The sequence below is a fragment of the Botryllus schlosseri genome, chromosome 2, assembly GCF_051294905.1.
Source record: "Botryllus schlosseri isolate E-star chromosome 2, Bs_hap1, whole genome shotgun sequence".
Taxonomy (NCBI): Eukaryota; Metazoa; Chordata; class Ascidiacea; order Stolidobranchia; family Styelidae; genus Botryllus; species Botryllus schlosseri.
In genome coordinates, this window is record NC_137237.1 from 22,092,620 (window position 1) to 22,114,922 (window position 22,303).

General features: G+C 42.4%; 1 protein-coding gene and 1 long non-coding RNA gene across 12 annotated transcripts in view; one reads left to right on the forward strand and one right to left on the reverse strand.

Moving 5' to 3' along the window:
- The window catches only part of LOC145434144 (uncharacterized), a 376,188-nt gene that overhangs the window by 268,863 nt on the left and 85,022 nt on the right, over nt 1-22,303 (forward strand). The window lies entirely within an intron of this gene.
- LOC145434131 (uncharacterized) overlaps nt 1-22,303 on the reverse strand; it is a 33,251-nt gene that overhangs the window by 5,847 nt on the left and 5,101 nt on the right. Inside the window, exons 1-20 of one of the 11 annotated variants that reach the window (XM_080311441.1) lie at nt 17,876-22,288; nt 16,377-16,532; nt 15,637-15,718; nt 14,936-15,052; nt 14,742-14,873; nt 14,273-14,411; nt 11,710-11,850; nt 11,017-11,146; nt 10,353-10,448; nt 9,635-9,734; nt 8,571-8,684; nt 7,437-7,601; nt 6,750-6,929; nt 5,120-5,311; nt 4,989-5,059; nt 2,882-2,992; nt 2,359-2,640; nt 1,713-1,826; nt 1,063-1,281; nt 668-773 (exon numbers count right to left, since the gene is read on the reverse strand). In XM_080311441.1, coding sequence (XP_080167567.1) covers nt 668-773; nt 1,063-1,281; nt 1,713-1,826; nt 2,359-2,640; nt 2,882-2,992; nt 4,989-5,059; nt 5,120-5,311; nt 6,750-6,929; nt 7,437-7,601; nt 8,571-8,684; nt 9,635-9,734; nt 10,353-10,448; nt 11,017-11,146; nt 11,710-11,850; nt 14,273-14,411; nt 14,742-14,873; nt 14,936-15,052; nt 15,637-15,718; nt 16,377-16,532; nt 17,876-17,911 — 2,683 coding nt within the window. In that variant the 5' untranslated portion in view covers nt 17,912-22,288. Of the gene's footprint in view, nt 1-667; nt 774-1,062; nt 1,282-1,712; nt 1,827-2,358; nt 2,641-2,881; nt 2,993-4,988; nt 5,060-5,119; nt 5,312-6,749; nt 6,930-7,436; nt 7,602-8,570; nt 8,685-9,634; nt 9,735-10,352; nt 10,449-11,016; nt 11,147-11,709; nt 11,851-14,272; nt 14,412-14,741; nt 14,874-14,935; nt 15,053-15,636; nt 15,719-16,376; nt 16,533-17,875; nt 22,289-22,303 lie in introns of those variants that run through there. The other 10 variants (XM_080311437.1, XM_080311435.1, XM_080311433.1 and 7 more) reach the window with 10 other exon arrangements.

The window sequence follows — 22,303 nt, forward strand, 5'->3', positions numbered from 1 at the left end:
GCAAAGAAAATTGGTATTTCAAACCTTGCGCGCCGAAAAAAACTAATTTTCCGAGAATGATAAGAATCCCCGAAAAAAAAATGTAGCCACAACGATTAGAGCAGCGGTTACCAACTCTTCTAACAATTTTGCCTGGTGGATACTTAGCAATTATTTTGATAATAATAATATAATTGATAAAGCAAAGTATGCTGTATCAGCCATCTCTATAACAGCACTGTTGAAGGAAAAGCCAAAGACCGTCAAACACCGTGACCGTTCAATCCAGCGGCCCCCAACCTTTTAACGGTCGCGAACCAATTTCCAATTTGAAAATGTTGTTAATTATGGTCAACAGCTTTGTGGAGACTACTCATGCGCTCTGTAAGCTGATTAGTAAAAAATATCACCTTCGTCACCCATAGAAAAAAAGCAAACGACACCCCGGTTGAAAACCACTGGTTTAATGGGATGGGAGCATTAGTCTTCCTGCGATCAAGTCATCAATGTTTGGTCTTGGACGACACAACTCTTATGTCGTGTACTACACCCTGTAGGTGCCGGTATTTCTTTTTTACTTGAGTAGAGTGAAGTAGAAAAGGCTAATTGCTGATGCTCTTCAACTACCGCGCGAATCCCATTATGGGAAGTGCTGGATTAGAGCATTACAATTAATCCAACAACGAACCTGGACCCACGACGTGCGGGGGCTGCGGCTGCGTCATGTATTGCGGGTAGCCCTGGTAGGAAGCGTTTCCTGTCGGGGTGTTCGACGGCATCACGTAGACTTGCATCTGAAAACACGTTGGTCCGTTTTGAGACGAAGAAGGCAACTACAATACCACAATCCCGATCACAGGCGATACATTTTTCTGACGCAAACGCTTACACTTAAATCAATCAACTAACATACAACACGGTCAGTCGGCAGGACCAGGCACAAGGGCTCGAGTAGCCAAATAGAGTATTATTTGTCATGATTCGAGCCGAGCCGTGAGAGACAATTCGTACTGGAATTACATGTTCCTTTGCACTAAGAGTTGTATTATTATTATCAAAGAGATCTATAGATTTTGTACAAACCTGCTGCTGCTGTTGCGGCATCCCGTTGCTATACTGGTACGGGTAGGCCGGGCTTTTGTGCTGCGTTCTCGAATGGGGTTCGACGACGCGGCCCTGGGGCGAGTCGTGAGCCGGCTTCACGACGGGGTTGCTCGCCTGGTTAACGGACGGGCTACGAGCGTTTGTCACAGTGTTTCTCGCCTCCAAATTCGGGCCTTCGGACGCTTGGCCCTGCTGCTGCTGCAAAACAAAAACGGTTTTCAAGACACTGTCCCGCAAATGAGGTGTATGCAAGACGCCGAATTGGTCATCGGGATACAAGAAATTATCCGTGGCGTAGGTTTTTTGTGCTTGGAACATAATGACGACGAGTCAGGACTCGATAAAGAATATGGAGTACCGCGAGCATCCGATATCCGTTGCTAAAACAGCTCGACATATTCGAGCTTCCAGTCGTTCAATAAAAAGTAACGAGCTCAAGTATTGATCGACAAATTGTAAGAAGAAAGCTAACAAAGGAATTGAACATAAAGCGACATTACTGCCCAAATCCATCCCTAATCGCCAGAGCTAGATCCTATATCTACGCGCTCGACCGCACATCTTCAAATCCAACCCAGATTTAAAACGACAGTCACCAAGTATCTACCAGGCAGCAACCGGCACAGTACCTGCAAATTTTTCAGCACGATAGCGTTCATTTTCTCGGCCAATTCGTCTTCCGTATTCTTTTTCGAATCCTGCGACGATCCGGAAGACTGTAACGGGTCTTTCGACAACACCTTCTGCATATGAACAAACATTCGTGGTAAAAATCGTGGTAAAAACCCATTTCGCGAAATGAAAAGAAAAAACATCTCGGTCATCTGCGAATACACCGTTAATGCAACGATTCTTAACAGGGGTTCACAAGAACGAGCCAGTCTCGGGGATTCGCTGGTGGTCAAGATACACATACGACGCACACACCATAGGTCACGCCGATTCGCAGTAAATATTCAATACAGCACAAGTGACATTGATTTTTAGGTTCGCAGAAGCTTTCAGATCAACAATAACGGTTCGCCCGTTTAGTAAAAAAGCAAGAAACACTGCGTTAGTGTCATGTTGCCATTGTCATATGCCATTTGAGAGTGTATATATTTGTCAGTATTAGATCACAACAAAATTCTTTATATATTTCAATTTGGTTAACCTTATTTATTGACGTTTGCTCCTGATGAGAGTCATTCGAAAGCTTCGAGTGGAATAAATCATTGAACTGTTAAGAACTTATTGTAGAAAAATGAGAAGTAGACAAAAAGCGTTGTCGCCTACCTGAGGATATTTGTCGTTGCCGGGTGGCACGGCCGCCTTCTGCATGGCTTGCGCGTACGCCGCCTGCTGCTGGTACGCCGGGTGCATGACCGGTACGGCTTGCGGCATTGCGTTTTTCTGGGCGCCGGGCGCGTTCCCAGGCGGCATGGCTTCTTTCAGACCTGGGTGCGCGGCCGCAACGTTTCCAGCCGGGCCGGCGATGTATGGCGGAGGAAAATTTGCGCCGGGTACCGTCGCCTGGACGTAGTTTGGATTCGCTTGCATCACGGGAGTCTGTTTACCCTTGGAAAAAATACGAGATTTACAAGACTGAAAATAGTACTTGAGGTAAATCTGGAGGGGAATTACACGCTCGTATGCCCATGGCTTCAATTTTCTAGTAAGTGATCCGAAAGTGTGATTACTCTTTTGGTGGAATATAGTAGATGCCACTTGTATACAGCGTAAAATCGCAGGAAAAACATCCTTGGAATAGACCTGCACCAGCCGACAGGCTTGCCTGTTTATTGTGAGGGTTTCTCACCTGTTGCGGCGGGCCGGACTGCATTGCCGGCGTTGAATTAATGGCCATGGAAGGGTCGGAAGGTGGACGAAATACAGCCGGTTGATACGCGTAATTCATGTTCGGTTGCCCCTGAAAAATTTACAGCGTAGCAAGAGAGCGCATATCTGAACACCTAATATGTAGAAAACATAGCAATGACAAGACATACTAGCCTATCAAGAGTCAGAATGGATCCCGAGACTAAACCAAGATAAGCTTCAATGAAGATGGTACCGTAAACCGGGGTAACTTTGGACTTAAGGTAACTTTGGACACTAAGCAGTAAAAGATTTAAATGGTTATTGATGGAAACGGGTTGCCGCTGGATGTCCAATTCTTTTTCATGAGGCAAGAGTACCACAAGTAGTCTCAATAAAAGATGGATTCATTTCACTACCAGTTAAACTTGACTCAACATTGACAAATTAATGGTGGGGGTCAATTTCATCAAAATTGATGGCCATTAAACTTCCTACAATCAAACATAGATAGCATGTGATTCATAGATTCAAAACTTGGCAGCATATACCTCTGAGTAGTCTTAATCCATAGCAAACATCTCAGTGGGCTCACCCTTAGATCAATACAAGAAAATGTGATGTCCAAAGTTGCCCCGTCAAATTTTATCAGAACGGGGTAACTTTGGACAGTGGAAAATGTGATATTTAGAGCCCGGAAAGTGGCTGCTTCATGTGTGTCAAAGTGTATCGTCAACTATATGCCTTATGACCGGCCTGATGGCTTTTTAAAATGGAATGAGAAGGTTAACAAATTAAGAGTTTGCCAAAATATGAAAAATGGGTAGGCAATGAGCTGAGAGACAGTAATCGGGTGTAAGCTACATAAAAAACTTATCACATACTCCTAAAGATGTGCCTGCTGAATATGGGATATCGTAAATTATGACAAATATATCCATCAGAGGACATAAGAAAGGGAAAGTGTATCTTTTAAAGAACAGTAACATATTTGAAATCGGCAATAAATCACGGTAACATGCTTAATGTTTGCTGTCGATTGCTGACACTGCCAGTGGGATACGCCTCATCACAATATGTTATTTATACGTCCCAATTGGTGAAGGCATGAGGGAAAATTGAGATAAGGGATGAATAAGGGGGCATTACCCTTCATAAACTACCTACTTTTTTTTGGGGGGGGGATGGATTAGGTAAAAATCATGCAATAGGGCAGATATAAACTATTTTGTTTCAGTTTTAGCCACTGCTCTCATCAACTCTTACCAAATAAGCCTCATTTACGAGGTTTCATAAACAATGGAGTGTAAAGGCATACAAAAAACTACCCCCCTGAATGTGGGGTAACTTTGGACACGGATAATTTACAAAAATAAGGTACTTATTTATGACCATGAAGATTTTGGATTAGGTAACTCTAATCTTTGCTCCATGACCCATAAAAAACACAAAACTTGCCTCCCCTACACCCTGGCATTTCCAAGATACAAAGCGGAATTGTTGAAAATTGTCCAAAGTTACCCCGGATTACGGTACTAAATTAATTTCCAAACGTTTCGAACCGGGGTTGCTAGGAAGCTTCGTGCCGTAATCTCCCATGATTACATCGGCCAGTCACGAAAAGAGTTACTGTACTACAGAGGTGATCAGGGTAAACAAAGTGATGCCGTAAATTTCTAGTCAATTACTAAAAGCACGATTTCCAAGCCATGTCCAAATTACTTCAAGCGGAAATAGGTCTGAATAGTAGGCTACTTACTAAGTAATTTTGAAAGATGATTTGATCGCGCCCTTGCATACCTCTAGTTGCCAATCACGGATGACTAAATTCAGAATTGCAAGACGGTCCTATGAATCTAACGCAAAATGACTAATGACGTTTCATATTCATCCAGTTACCCTTAATGAAGGATATTTGGCTCAGTTGTTATAATTTTACATGTCATTGTGATGCAATATTATCCCAAACTGATCGCTACTTCACAGTGAGTACATTTGGCTAAGAAACAATAAGCAGTCATTAATGATCACCACTTTTGCGCCACTATCGACACCAGTGAGGCTAAAATCGCTACACAATTTTTCAGAAAAAACCGAACGCCTCTAACCTGAACTCCAGAATACACAGTCGTCGTGGCGGCCATAGAATGCGGGTAATTGGGAGGTATCACTGCATAGTCTTGAAAAACAAAGACCGGTTGGAACAAATAAACAAAATCCCACAAAAAGAAACGCGTACCTGTGTTGCCGGGACCTTGTCCTTTTTGCGCCGAGTCGTCGTACACGTTTCCGTGAGGGTACCCCATGCCGTGGCTGTGCTGCGGCGGCATTTGATAATATCTGGCGTACTGCGAATTTGACATGGTGGCGCCGCCTGGCGGTCCGCTTTGGTAAACAAGCTGGTATCCCTCGGGACTCAAATACGGCAAGCCTGCGACAATAATAAGTTGGCCGGCTGACAGGACGGATGTGGATTGCAACGTGCAAAGACTATTCCCTCAGCGGCACCCTACCATAACTAGCCTCTACCGATGTAAATACGAGACACGCATGCGACAGCGCTAGCTTTCTGTGATGAACGCTACACGCAAGACACACACCACCACAGTTACAATTATTCAGGATCTCAACACTACATAAATACATCGAATGACTACCCACTTCTTAGCGGCAGTCAGATAAGCATCCGGATGTCAACCAAACCACTGTTCCTTGACCCAATTTTGACTGACATGGTTATTTTTACTAATATATTTTATATTATTTTTCTGCATTATTTCCTGCACGCGTAATTACTTTGTTCAATCTGAACATATGTATTACGAGTAGTTGCTGGGTTTAATAAATATGTCAATGTTAAGTTTGCACAAGATACTCTTCCGCGCGGCCCCTCGCCGTCTCCTATTTATATTGCCATTTTGTCATGTATGATTTTTCACGTTCCTCGGTGTGACGAGTAAAAACCTTTTAATCTCTATACATGTCAGCGAAATAAATCCGTTACATACCGAAAGCGATGATAAGATAGACAATGGATAGCGATATTATCACTGTGAAGCACATCATGATGACAAACACAACATGCAAGCACACCGGTCTAAACAACGCAAGCCAATGTTTTTCAACCGGATGTATTCCACGTGGTAGGGCGTACCAGAATTGTTCCACTTCTATGGGGTTTACAAGGGTGTATCAGATGCCGCGACTAGGACTAAATGCAACTGATCATGGTGTGATGGCGGGCAAGGTTAGGATTTGGCGAGGGTGAGGACATATTTTTATTTTTAGTCATCAGCTTCTCACCTAGGCTACTTTATATCAATGTTGAACATTACTCTTGGGGTGTATAACTTTCGTGTAAACGAAGAGACTATTTGGGGTACAGAACTTTAATATACATTTTAATAATATATTCATGGCAGAAATATATTAAAACCCGAAGCTTTTCGAGCTGACACTCTTCAAGGGCAATCGTCAGCAAATGAAGAATTTCAAAAACATGCATCTAGCTACATTGCATACAACCAATTATGACGTTTCTATGACGATTGCCCTTGAAGAGTGTCAGCTCGAAAAGCTTCGGGTTTTAATATATTTCTGCCATGAATATATTATTAAAATGTATATTTCGTGTAAACGTTTAACAGGTGTACCATTCTGAGAAAGGTTGGAGAGCACTGACGTAATCAAGAAAAAAAATTCGGTGACAAACAAGCCTGGCGGCAAAGAACTTGACATCTCGGGTATGTAGCAGGTTGAATGCATTCACCACGGTACGGCAATTTTGGAGTTTAGAGTCATTAGCGTACCACACTGTGACAACAGCCCAGGTGAAGCTACCTTTACGAATGAACACATGCCGTGCCTACCAGTGACCGGGTGGCAGAGCACCGTCTCCGGGTCTAACGTAGTGCCGTACGGCACCGCCAGCAGAATCGGCAAGTCTGCCGGGACCACCGTTTCCGTACACAGCTCGGCCCCGACCGGTTCGGGCGACTCAGGAAACCAGGACCGGGCGATGTCCTCCTCGACCGCGTCGAAAGGCGCGTCTTCACAGGCCCGGCAAGGCAGAGAGAGAGCAGGAAAGAGAGAGAAAGACAGAAAAAAAAAGACGTTATTTATAGTCCAGGACAGGGGAATGCGTTAATCACGCATGGGCAGAATTGTCAAATTATTAATGCTTCGGCAATTAGACAAGATATGCATGTTTTGCTAATGGCCTCGGCAATTTGTCTACATTCTACAAGTCAGCTTCCAAAATTTTGAAGACAGATCTTCATAGTATGTTTTGTCATTTACTATTTTAGTGATCCGTGAGCAAAAATGAGGTTGAAAACGCTTCGCCTAGAACACCATGGCCATTCTCATCGATAGAGCATATAAAGTCTACAGCCTGCAAAACATTTCTGTCAGTCACCAGCACAGGACGCATCTTTTCAAAATCATGAACTAAGCTAAATCACCAGTCATCCAGACGCTAACCCCCAGCACCATTTGCACCTGTGCTTTCAGGCGAACAAAAACCCCCGTCGCAAACCCTTCCCACACCATCTTACCTTGGTTTTGCGGGGGCTGCATGTAATAAAACGCCCCGCTGCTTCCCTCGTTCATTCCGTTGCGCCTGTTGGGGGTGGGTGGCCTTGGCAGCATGTTGGCGTGCCGGCTTTTGCCGCTGTAGCCTTGCGCGCCACCGTTGATCGACGATACGCTGCTCGAAGAACCTGAAAGCGGTGGAGTCGCAGAGATTACAAACAAATTCAAAGAAAAAAGCGGGCAAGTATTCACGGGGTATACTGAGTACAGTTGAAAGGACAAGTGCGGTCTCTACAATCAAGTCACAACATTATATTCTTCAATCGATCAGCATCTAATGAACAATCGGGTCTGTGACACCAGTTACAATGACGCCATGTGTTCACTGTGATTTTAAAAGGCATATCTTCATTCCATTTATCTCTAATGGAGCCAACGAGCATAAAATAAAATAATGTCTACGGGAGTTCCTTAAAGTCTTGAAAAAAGTAACTCTTGACAAAAATGATATGCCAACTTTTGAGTTTATAAATTATACCGCTAAAAGATATAGCCTTGAAAGCAATACGTGACAGGTTCTGGAATCTACAATCATAAAGTTAAAAAAAGCAGATTCTCTGTCGCCAGAAGGAACGCCTCTTGGAATACTGCTACAAACAATGGTTGCCCGACATATGAGCATGCGACACAATGGAAAACGACAGTTCAGCATGGAACACATCAGCATGCGTCACTTCAACATGTGGCTGTATAACCCCAAAACTTACCCTAACCTAACCTAACCTAAAGCCTAACCCTAACCCAACCATAAATCCAACCCTAACCTACCCCTAACCCGTAATTTAACCGACATGCTCATGTGTCGCATGCCAAATTGTCGCATGCCAAAGTCTCGCATGCTGTAATGTCGCATGCTCATATGTCCACGGACCACAAACAAAGTGTACACATTGACAAATATATTATGCTCGAAGCTTTTCGACCGTGTCTCATCATGAGCTCACTTCAGCAACTGCTGTTAGAGAATATATTAACAATACGAAGACACTTTGTCGCATGTGAAGAGTTCAAAGTGGGAGAAAAGCAAATACCGGAATATGGTAAAAGATCGGCGAGACAGAACAAATCCTGTGCAACAAGACGGGGCGAAATCTCACCGGTTTTGACGCCATTGGTGGCGTTGTGTCGTGGAAGCACACTGATTCCGGAGTAGCTGCTGGCCCTGGTCGTCAGCGGCGCATGGTTCGGTATCCGCATGCCTTGTTCCAGGTCTGAACACAAGTCGGGGGTTCATCTACAGCAGCGGTTGTCGCTTCGAATGATCAAGGGTGTCACCAGAAAATGAGGGATACAAGAAAGTTACGGACATCAAAATACCTAGTTACCATATAGGAAGCTGATGGTCGTGATTATTGCCGCACAGAAGGTGTTAACCTTATATTTTTCAATCATCGCCATCTAGGGCTGAACAGCGATATTACCTTTAGTCACCCAGGTTGATGAAAATCACGCTCAGGGTACCGCAAAGTATTTATACTTTTCAGAGGGTGCCGCAAGGTTTAAAATGTTGAGAACCACTGATCTACGTTGCCGGCCAGTGGTCGCCCGTGCATTAGTTTTAACACAATAGGGATTAAAATGTTTTTTGCTACACCGGAGCTGGTTTAATTCAGTCTCGTTAATAGAGACAGTTGACAGACATTTACCGGCGCGTGTGGAGGTATTTTAAAGTTCGAATATTATCGTTTTCCTCAGTGAAAATTGTTAACCCAACACCGTGATGGTATCGGTACGATTACACAATTATCCCAATCTGCAATGCGGTAAAATTGCGGCACACAGTAAATTAAGCACACGCACCCAACCTACGCCTATAATAAATGGATGATATGCCAATTCTAGATTACAGGATGCAAGCATGATATGATATACTGATTTTGCAGAATGATCATCGCATTTACAAGCCGGTAACATAAGCCTTAATAACTCCTCTACTTTGACACCAACACAGCAATAACCGCAAGTAGCTGACTGTAGGACTGCGTCACATCTGCCTAGCTAATCATGGTTGAAACAGGGTTGATTGGGGTGTGGCCGAACCCAGGTTCCAGTCACGAGTACTTCTTACGAAAACGAAATCGAAAGCATCATATTCTGTACCACAGGCTGTGCTGTGCTTTCGACAATAGCAACGTCGCACCGTTTTCGCTACAACACATACCATGGCTGTTCCACGGCCTGTCCGAGTATGCCATCATTCTCGCGGTCGCCATGGCGCTGACATGGGTCCTCCTGCTGTACACGGGTCCGCCCATGTTTACCTGGAAACGGAAAATAGTTTGACGTGAAAGACACAATCACATTCGGTATATCGCATATCAGTGCCGACATGCGGTGCGCTGAAAGTGAGAATATGCACAAAACGAAAATGCTCAAGCGCAAAGCCAGAAGAGAAAATCATGAGTGAAGCGACAAATAATACGACATACATTTGAAAAATCCAAAAACACTACAACGGTAATCAATAGCAAAGTAGTCATCGTTGGTACTCAAGTACAAATAGAAGTTTCCGAGTGAAAGTTAAGGATTACAGGTCTAGTTCTGCCTACAGTATAATCATAGGCAGTCTCAAAACCTACTAGAATACGGGGCTCAGAAACAGCAGTAGTACTACAGGCCTAGTTCCGGCCAAGAAATTAGCTCAAAATCATAGAGATCATGCCGCTAAAGTAGAGGAAGCGGGCAAAACCCACTAGGGTACTTCGTTACTGGCCATCTCTGTTAGTAACGTAATTCGAATGCTTGTCACTCAAACCGAGCCAATCAATTGTGCCGTACATATCCCCCGCGCGCTATTGATCGCGCCGCCGAAATCAACTCGAATTACAGAAATCAATGTGATATGGACGACACAGCACGCCCTTCCGTATCAATCTTACCTCCGGATTATTAAATATTCTCGCACGCACTTTCTCATACGCTTCTTCTCTCTCTTCTATCGACTTCTGCTGGTCCTTCCAAGAACCCCCTCTCTTCTGAAAAGCCGAGCGGTTAAATATTGCGAGCACAGTCACGAAAAAAATCCAGTACGACGAAAACGACATTTGCGCTGGGACATTTCCGCGGCCTGAGACCACAAAATCTATTCATCATCAGGCCACGAGACCCGAGTAAGTAACAGAGCACTACGCTTTATCAAAGTGCAGGAATTGTCCTAAGAAACGAATCACAGAGTACTCTCAGAACAGGGCGGAAAATCTTTTTTACAAGGAGATAGGGCAAATCGTAACACGCAGATTAGCACATCGCCTTGATTTCAGGAAACTTAAATATCATTCGTGAAACACGGCTCAGCTCCGACCAGACCTATCGTCGTGAGATCACGGTATGCAACGCTGATAACACAGTTTCGCTGCGCTTCTCAAGGACACAAGTCCATTTGCACAGTCTACAGCGATTCGGAGGGTGTTTCGGTAGCAAACAGAAGCCGTAGCTTGGTGACAACCCAGTTTACCTCTGTTCTGGCAAATCACAACGATGAAAACAATGATTTCGAACGGCGACAAACAAACGGGGATCGTAAAATCTATAAAAATCACTCACATCGTCGCGGTCAAAGCTTCGGGATTGATTGGTTCGCTTCAGTATCGACCTGCGTATGTCTTCGTCCCGACGGCCAGAGTGCGGCTCACACTGGTTCGGGTCGAACTGGTCGGCAAATCTCATGTCAGGTCTGGAGAGAAAAGGGATATTCATTTTCGTTCCTCAGATCAATTCCAAAATTGAAATTTTGTAGCTTCATATACATGGTGACAGGGATTCTTAGCCTGGCATCCATGAACCGCTTTGGGTCTGTGAACTAGCTTTAAAGGGTCTGTGACAGGCCAATGTATCATTTTTACCGTAGGTCACAATAGCCACACGGACAATGTCTAGGTCAAACCGGTAATCAGGCCATGACAAGGGCCAGGTGGACGTTTTTCAGTCATCAGGTTACTTTTAGGTATCAACGAGACTAGATGGCAATGACGCAGTGCTACAATCACCTTCTTCTATTCATGAGCTTCTAAATTTGACGGTAAGGGGGTCCACAGAACCAGTAACCACTCAAAAAATGGTGTGCACTATACGGTCAAGTCGGTCACTAATGCGTATCTATAAGGCAGTAACACGCAAGATAGACTTATGTATTGAAGAACTTTTATGAGTGATCTTGACTATTGTAATTCTGACCCTTTACATAATTTCCAAACTAAACGAACTCTGGTTGTAAAACGCAAAATAACATCGACTCACAGTCTGGTACAACTAGTCTTGTTAATGATAACGGCCTTCCCCGTCTCGTCGACGTTGTGATCCATTCCAAAAAATGCGGCCACACGATGGACCAGCATCCGATGATACGAGGTCATTGGCGGAAATTTCAGAAAATCAATTCTGAAATAGACAGTGAACAGTGAAGGTGATGATGGCCGACGGGAATAAATGTGACCGCAGCTACAATTCAGGGCATGGCGTAGCGATGCCCGTGCCTCAACAGTTAAGAATTAAGCTTCCAAAATTTCGCAACTAACCAGGTGCTTTGTGGTTGTGTGATGATATCAATCAAATCATCACAAGACTTGTTTCAAAAGTTCGCTCGATATAAGTTTATAAGATATCCAACTGAGTTTACACGTGTAAATTTTGTGCACTGTGGAACGTATAGCCAAGCACGATTGAACCGAGCTTTGCTCCAATCTTCATCAGATGCTACAATCCGTGCAGAATTCAAAACAACCGAGTAGCTGGTTATCGTATTCCAGTGGTTCTTAACCTTTTTTCCTCCAGCGCCCCCTTTCAAACATTATCGTGCTCCAGCGCCCCCCACCTCATATTGTAAGGACTGTAATAAAGACAATTGGTGAGAGGGAGGGCCGTAACAGCACTTCGTCAGCCCCCCTAAAAAAACGATTGTCTTGGGCACCCATAGCGTGATAAACCAAACTCATGAGGGCTTGGCCCCCAAGAACCCCGTTGCGTGATTTCGATGGTCAGCAAAGTTTGTGTGGTCTGGTCGCCCTAGGAGCCAAAATTTTCTATAAAGCATGAATGAAATAGGTTGTAATTGCATATATATGTAAGTATAAACTTTTTATCCTCTCAGCCCACGTAATCAGATTTACCAGTAGCGCTGAATGAGCTGTTGTATTGGAAAATGAAGGCCACGTAACTAGTAATTGAACATATTTGGGCGTGCCTGTTGGTACAATTAAATCGTCACATGTTACTTTGTTACCTATTGTTCGCCATATAGTCAAAAGTTATTGAAACGCATAAACGTATAAAACTAAAGTAAGCACTCGATTTAAAATTGGCATTTCGTCACTGACAAATAATTTTCTCTGATGGATGTTATTTGTCCTGTGGGGAGCAGATTGCGACGACATGATAGTTCGGCACGAGCGATTTAAGTACCTATGGATTATTGGACTTATATGCTTCGAAGTTTACGCTCAGCATAAGGGGAATCCTCTTCGGTTACTGTTTTCTCGCTGACGATCTTTTAACACATTTCTCGGAGTCCCATATTCACCGGAACTTCATATGTCTTCGTGCATCGTGGCGTGATAATGGACGACGCCGAAATGCCTATTTCTATTCCTTCTGACGATTTAATTGGCGATCTAAAAGTACGCGCAATTCGTTTTATATGAATTATAATAACCCGCTACATTTATGAAAACATATGTGGCAAATATCGTCGAGTAGCGCGACCAAAAATTTCGGGATTTGACATGTTTTGTTGGATGTTAATTAGTTCTGAATACTCATTAAGGATATGTCCTACTACCACATCATCTAGGGCGAAGCCATTTTTCTTCAGCGCCCCCTTATCGCCCCCCTGAGCCCAGCGCCCCCTGAACGTTTCCGCCCCCTTGAAAATCGCCAGCGCCCCTTGGGGGGCGCTGGAGGCAAGGTTAAGAACCACTGTCGTATTCAATACCTCAAAAGCCTGCTCCGCATTTGATGCCAAATCAAACAAAGACGTAGTCATTACATCAGCACAGTACAGGTGCGAGGTGTGAACACTATTTACCGATGTCTCAAATTCAAGCATATTGCACATTAAATCATTTGAGGGCAATCAATAAAATAATTTGCAAAGAATGAATCTAAGTTTCGTCGTTTGCCAGTGCAGCACACAGGCACAAACAAAAAAAATCCAAATAATCGTACAAATCTGTCAAGATGAGTCACGGTAAGTGCACAAATTCAAGATGTTACAATATCCGAAATGCACCTTGTCCTTGATGACTTTAACATTTGAAAGCGTGCCCGCGACAAAATTAATTTCGCAAACTATGCGGGAAGTTTGAAAACACGTTCAATTATTCATGCAAGACATTATACAATGAAGAGCCGTTTGAATGGAACAAGATAAAATTGGGGGAGGAGTCTGTAATTAAAACGGACGTCGCAACGACATTGGATTTTCTCGATCGATCGAGAAAATTTCCGAATCTGTTTTGTCGCTGTAGCGCGTCGTCATTAAAAAAATTGATCCAATCCCCACCACAAGCCATAGACAAAACGGTTGCCAGTGAATTGCGCTTGATGAAGTCGAAACTTTGCCAATTCACCACTCGGCAACCCCTAATCCTAATCCTAAGCTACCCCTATCCTGACCCCTAACCTAACCCAAATATATCATTACATACATACGAAGTGCTAAATTAACCAGGTGTCATTTATAATAATTCATACTATATTCAGTGAAACATTCATTTCTGAATTAATTAATACAATATTGATGCATCGCTTTCATAATAACTAAAGCTATAACATTTCGAATGCCAAATTCACCGAGTCAACCCACTTGTTATCATTAATAAAGGCCGTCATGTCTTGCTCCATCTTGAGCAGGATGGCTCGATCTCTCGTGCTGCTACGCAAAGTGTTGACGAGGAATTCCTGCACCGGCACGCCTGTCGAGTCCACGCATTCGTCGCTAGAAGCTGCAAGAGTAGCGAAATCGGGTTACAGGCCCGGGCTGAAAAAGCTGCCGCGGTATGAAAATCAGGGTCACGACCACGACCATTAAAACCTTGGGAACCCCTGTTCCACAACAATCCAATTTTCGGCGCCTTTTAGGGGAGGTGGGGACATTTCAACCACTGCCAACCCGTCCGAAACACACAAGGCATCACCATTCGTCAGATGATCCAAGTTTACTTTTATCCTGAATATCGTAATATATATGCGAAAGGCCACCTGGATAATCTCCACGTCACTTTCAAAAATAGTGACAAACCGTCCAAGCCAGAAATACAGAATGGCCACATTACCTCTTGATAAATTGTCTCGTTTATGATCTGAATCAAAGCTATTTTTCTGATGCTTCAAAAGTAACCGGTCTTGACTGCGTTGCTTTTGCATTCGCGGAGGCTTCTCCGTCTCTCGCCGGTTTGGACCTGGAACTTGATAATAGAGCTCGGTTGTTGATAACAATTTCGCGCACCAGGTAATCGCAATCTCTCACCATTGCCGAGTTTGGAACTGGAAACCACATCACCATCGGATGCCGTAGACTCTGCGTTTTCTGATAGATTTGTGTCTTGATTTTGCCCGTCGCTATTCGCCAGGATATGTGCTTCTGCTTTGTAAAAAGTGTGTAACATTTGTAAGTATTGCAATATTTTTGAAAAAGCTGACACAGCCAATCCTCTGTCCCTCTATGCTCTGGGAATATTTCATTAGTGCTGTGTTCTTATTCAGTTATTTTAATAGTTGAATTCGTCTGTGTCATAACATAACTGGAATCTTATACACTACTCACTACTTGTCCTTATTGCATCGAAGCCCGGCAAAACTCTTTCCGTACTTAAAATTTCGTTAACCGCATTTACTTTACTTTGCTCCTGATGAGAGTCAGTTGAAAAGCTTCGAGTGGAATAAATTAGGCATTATGAACATGAACAATGAACATGTTGTTTGTTGCAAAATAGTATTGTCAAAGCTACATTTGTTTATATCATTAAAAAACCAAAAATGTTAGGTAGGCTACCTTCTACATTATATTGCACATCTATCGCGACTCTGAGATACAAAAGAGTATATAAATAACTTTAGCATAGACCCTGCTTCATAATTCCATACTGAAAAAGTCACAACTCTTGTAAGTATTCAAAGTTTCGCTTTCAAATATCCTTCTACTCCGTTCAGAAAAAATTGTGCACTTACCTTGTTCGGAACTTCTTGCATCATTAGGTTTAGCGTTCTCGCCTTGGAGATTATTGGCAAGTCCACTAGTTTCTCTGAGTGCCTATAAAATAGAAAGGGAGAGTGGTGATAAATAATCAAGGAAGGCAACAATTCATAACATCGCTTGCGAGAATGACATCTAGCCTGCCTGCTTACTTCACACATCAACACAGACAATGAGTAACAATCGATGTACCGAGACACATATTATGCATGGAACAGAAAATACGGAAATACATTTCAGTCATGACGTGTTCAAGTCCCTTGTGAACTACAAATAATTTCAAAATTTAAAACAATCTTTTGATATAAGATACGCTCACGTAATTTAAACCGGCTAATGCATCAAGCGGAACCAATACCCACATTCACACTATGGTCCGGATTTCAAAACAAAAAAGTACTGGTAAACCAAGTAACCCAAAACATCTAATAAATTGACAAGGAGCTGATATTATAAGCGTATCTGTAGTCAGCATCCAGTGGTCTACAATTCCATCGGCATTTACACAGTACTCGTCACAGTCAATACTTATCGGCATTCGACTCTTGTCTAATTACAACAGTCCGTGAAAATTACAACAATTTCATGCATTACAAAAATACGGCGGATGGTTCAAGAAAGCCCTCGCAATCACACATATGCGACCGACACACGGCGATTCAGCGGCCACACACACAGACACGACGACGTTCAACGACACCCGGCAGCTACTCACTTCCTCTCGAGAAATAGGGTAAGGAGAAGGAAAGATGGAGTCGGAAATGAAAGCGGAAGAAGAGGAGATAGAAGATTCCAGCGGATAGCCACCAGATTCGACGTTGGGGTCGTCATCGCAAAACGCCATGCTTCTCATGAGCAGTTTCATCTTACTCTGTGACCGAAACACGTAGCAGTCGTAAGAATCACAGCAGTCAAATCAAAACGGTTGAGAATGTCGGCAGTTCGCTCAAGCCGCAAGGAGATATAATATTACCGCGAAACTGCATTGCAATATTGCATTCCTGAAATACTTCAGTTATATGGCTATACGCAATTGAAGCGTATTTCAAATAGCAGAGGTAACTGCATCTTTCGTGGCAGGGATATAATTTCATTTCAAAATGAAGAAATCAAAATCGTTTACATACGTTTATGTACACCATCGCCTAACTACGGTAGGTACATAACCCAGAAACATAAGTATTAAATTGGGTAACTGGCATCTGCCTCAATTATTATCAATAGGCCTACATATGCATGGGCATGGGATTACTCTTACACAAGCTCAGCAATAGTCCCAACATTACAAGTTACAAATTCCAGACGATTGGGCAAGAATCTAACATGCCTCACTAATCCCACACAAGCGCATTTACTAAAATAAATCCAACACTACCCAGCAGCTGATTTCTTCTACAAAGCAAAAACGGGCTAGCGATTTTCAACCCCTCATACTGGTAATGATCTCCGGAAAATCCCCTACAGCATCAGGCCGTGTCCCTGGGGAAATATTTCATGGGCAGATATTATTGATAACAAGGTCGGATGACTCCTATCTTCCGGGCTTAACAGCACACATGAATTGACAGGACCTGGAATGCGAAATGGATGACCTGAACACTTCCCTACATAACCAAGTCAAGTAAGGTCCCTAGAGATAGCAATAGTAGAGATCACCAATATTCCTACTCGCTAAGCTGCGAATTTATAGTTCACAGAAACAAAACAAAATTTTCCACACAGCATATGAAAGACAGCAGTGCACAACAACGAAGGCAGATGTTGTACTACAGAACAACATCATAGCTTGCATCAACACCAATCCCCAAATTAGGAAATGTGCAGGGAGTTGGCTCGTATATGCGCCAGGCTTATAGTGAAATTGTTTGTGAGCAGATACAGGGTTTAGTAAATTTGCAAAATATAGAGATAAATTTATCATTTGTATAGTACGAAACTTAACCAGAAAACTTTATTTTGCTAGCTTAAGCTTAAACAAGGACATGTATTAACAATAGAATTCATTGGAGTAGCACGAGACCATAGACATGTTCTGCTTTCAATATCTCCCCAAGGTTGAAGATTTTAAACTTATGCCTGAAACTCGGATATTTCGTTGCCATGATAAGATTGTGTAGCGTTCCTGAAGCAGATTACAGCTAATTAACTTGTTTACTGTTGGCACACTCGCAGAACAAAAAGCTCACATTTAACCCACCGAAATGCAAGACATACCTGAGAACCATCACAGCCTCTAGAAGTGTCTGTCATCGGAATATGTATCCTTGCTTAACTTACACTTCAATATTCATATCCATTTCAATAACAGATAGGTCCCAATCCCACCTTGCTGCAAACATGTCAACCTCAACAAATTTTCATCACTATATAAAACTATCTACAAAAGCAGAACATGTGAAATATGTGAAATTGCAGAAATAACCAGGGTAAATTTTGAATTTATGTTATCAATTACAAATAAACGCAACTGGTCAAATCCTAAAATGCCAATCTAGCAAGCTTCATCATTGCTCACTGTGTTCAGTGGAGTGTGCTAGCAGTATCTAAAATACCAATTTCTACAGATTGGCAGGTGAGATAGCTATCTCACCAAACAAGTATTTACAAGTTTCTTCAGTGTAACATAGCACCAACGAAACAACCCTGTTAATCAACAAATGCACTTGTTAACAAGATGATCTGCATAAGAACAATGAATCAGAAATTCACACTTTTCTGATATCCACAATAACTGGCAGCACCACATCACTGCCAATCGGAGCTAGCAAATAGGCATTAGCAATGACCGTACATGCCAACGAAACCTCATTAATAGCATCCCAGCGAAGGATGATGACTTGAACATGGAATGTAATGCAACTCAGATGGGAATTGACCAGCCCACAGGTCACCAAGAAGCCAACCCAAGTCGCTTGTAGCAACCTCATTAGGTATTCAATATTCTCGGTTCTGAGAATTACGAAACGATTGATGCGGCAAAATCTGCACTGAGACACCCAACTATCAATCACATATGAGCCATATGCTGGTTTCCAGCCCAGGTAACACACGCGTAAACAATGCACAATGCAAGCCAAAAGTCAAAACCGCAAGGACTGAATCATGTAGCTCCACTGAGTCACAGAATACAAGCAAGTTTAAATGACGTCTCACGAACATCATTTTCCCCCTCTAGGCTCGTAAAACAGTACAACCAAGGCAAAATAAGAAATTAACATCTTGCACCAATTTTTCCTATGAAAATCTACTTCTGAGATCTCAAATATGCACACCATAATGTCAACATTGCAAATCTTTGGGTTAACCTAGTCAGTAATATTACACACTTCAAAAGAAACTGAATGTCTATCGATCACATCTTCGTAGACAGAAACAAGACAAGGGCAATACCAACTTTGAAAGACAAGGAATAAACGACATCTGCAATAATTTTGGGAGATAATTAATACATCAAAGAGCTAGCTGAATTAGCAATTCTCGCCGGCACATTGTTGGAAAATCTCTCGAAATGTGCCTGCATCCCTAGCAAATGCTTACCATTGCCGAAGACTATGAATAATTTATACAATGTATTGTAAACTTGATAAGGATTCCTTCCCTGATCAGGAAGGCAGAAACTTCAGCCGTGACTTTTGCAGTCGGGTGATAGCGAGGGTCAGTTGCAAAAATAAGGTTTGTAGATCACAACAAAACTAGAGCATCAAATACAGACAAAAAGATATTCATGTCTTCATCATTTGCGATCCCACTCAGACTCCACTCTCGTCGCCTGTCTAGACTAGCCTAAAACAAGATTGGACGGAGGAATTTTTCTATCAAGGATAAGACGTAAAACCAAATTAATCGAGAGGTTCGGCCTCATGTTGACACGAATCGGATTAAATTCCGGACTTCGAAGAACAGAAGACCCGACAGTGTCATTATTCAAACAACCCGATAGCTGACAAGAACACAGGTACTTAATTGCAGACTAAAGGCATTTCCAGACAGAATTTGGAATCCTTTCGAAAAATTCTGAAACGTTGAGGCTAGAAGAAAAACAATGCAATATCAAACTCAAAAGCGAAAATCTTACTGAGCTGAAAGATAACACACTATAATGATTGGGTACTCAACAGGTCGCTGGCAGCTCCAGACTAAGAAGCAAAATTAGTAGGAGATGGTTGCTTTCAATAGCTCAATGTATCAAATATTACGGACTTTTGACATTTACATCCAGAATTATTTGTCGGGAGTCAAAACACAAACACTGCACAGCCAAATCTCCTCAGCAACCCAACCCACACACACGCAAACACTAATCTCCCTATGGATGCCATCAAATGGCAGGAAGCGAGGGGGCAACATGGAGTAGTGAAATAATCACATAGGCATATTGAGGATCAGCATAGCGCAATATCACCAAACCTACCACTACTGAATCACTGAACAAGTTGCGGGTAATCTGCTGTTAACCAAGACAACCGAAGACGTTTCTTATGTGACCTCCTGAAAGAGGGATGCTTGTTAAGTCATTACTACAGTTTCCAGCAATGAGGGTATCGGGTCATTATAAAATTAGTCGTCAGATTTTCAAAATGAGCTGAATTCAACAAGGCATTGGTTTTAAACCTATTTCAGCAGTGACTTCCTATATAACACAATGTTTGTCTGCTATGATTGAGAATTGTTACCGAGATATAATGCCTAATTCCACAGAATCTCACAATTTACAACAACAACAACAAAAAAAACTACACAGAAAGCCAAACATATCCGATACTAATAATAGTGAACCTTCAGAACGGACGTCGATCCATCATAGGATACTTCCCCCACCCGATACACCTTCAAAACGCGTAGTCAACCTTCATCAATTTAAACACCCATTTCCTCTCAATTGCATATTAGCTCTTTACTTCTACATGCCTTTCACACTAGTATATGGATTTTTCCAAAGAAAATACCACACTATGGGATTTTACACGACATTTTGGAACAAAGTCGCGTTTGAAATGAAAATCCCAAACTGATCGATCACTAGTATAGACAGGCCACCGAAGCTTTACAAACATAAATATAGCCGTGATCTAAAATTTCAACACCGGCCGGCAGCAGGATGCGTTACTTCCTGTAAATGCAATAAAACAAATACACAACAAAAAGAATGACATCACCGTAGATCAGTGGTTCCCAACCTTTTTCATCTCGTGCCTCCCTTGGCCGAAATTTAAGCCAAAATTCCCCCCTTAGGATAAATCTCCCCGATGATTAAAAAAGGTCATTTTTACCGCGCAAGCACCTGTTGGCTGAGAGAATAAGACGGGCGGTGCCGAGTGTTTGTTTCTAGCAGTGCTGTAATAACACTTCGTAGACCTCCAAAAATAATGGCCTTGGTTCCAATCAAACAAATTCTGGAAGGCTTGACTCAACAGACCCCCTCACTTCCATTTGTACTTTCGGCTTAACATGCACCAATCGCTAATATAACTGCTCTGAAAAATCAGTATCCATAAATTCACTGGTCTCGCGATTTTTTTCTCAAGTTTGCGTATGCATTTGGCCAATAATATTGGTACTTTCATATATAGCAGGGTTGACCAGACTCGAGTCAGACTCGATTCACCATTTTCTGATGACTGGACTTGACTCAATCATTTTCTCAAAATACGGAAACGACTCGACTCGAGACAATCTGGGTATTGACTCGACTTGGACTCGAGTCATTGGGCAGGACTCAAACAAAGCCATATGACTCGAGACTATAAATCGTTGGACGTTGGAATATTTTGTCACTGTCTGAAAATGTTGACTTGAAAATATAAGATAAATTATTTCACTAGAAGCCTTATTGTGATAGATCGGCACGACATTTGCTCGCTTAGGATATATTTGATTGACAGGCCGTCGCTTGCCTACAAAATTGTCTTGCGAACTACAGCACATCTGAACTAGTTTAAAAATGGGGAGCGGGGATTCGTATGTGAAAAAGAGATTTCAAATAGCATTTGAACATACTTTCAGCAAACAAAAAACAGCCATAAGGAGCATACGTTCGGATATAACTGGTTGACTACATGACAGTTCGAACATGAACAATTTGGGAAATCCGTTACAATTATAAAGTGGAATTCCTCCCTAAAAATTGCAAAATTCCCCCCAGGGGGGGAATTCCTCCCCGGTTGGGAACCACTGCCGTAGATGATGTCGTGATGAAGATTGTGCCCCACATCATCAACCGATTCACGGCAGACCATAAAATCCAGACAGCTCCGTATATATCAGAAAATGTCGTTCTGACAAGCGGCATGAACATGAAATCTTCCTTCGACTATAGGTTCCAACTGTCTTTGCGATCTAGTAAAAATATCTTTCCAACTATTTCATGATACTAGTGCAAAAAAAACAGGTGGATAAAAAATCCTTCTTAACGATTGAGAACTTCCTTCACAGATTTCTACCGAAAAGTTAACTCAGTCACTTAACATTGGAGACACACAGCGCAAACCACGAGGGACCACAGGGTTTCTTAAACTGAGGTCCATGAAAGGATAGTGTTGAACTACTACTATTAAGCTACATTGTTTTTATTTTTAAGATTTTTCCTGCTCAGAATTTTTGACTGTCCTTAAATTTTTGTCAATGTCAATGCCAGTCGATGTT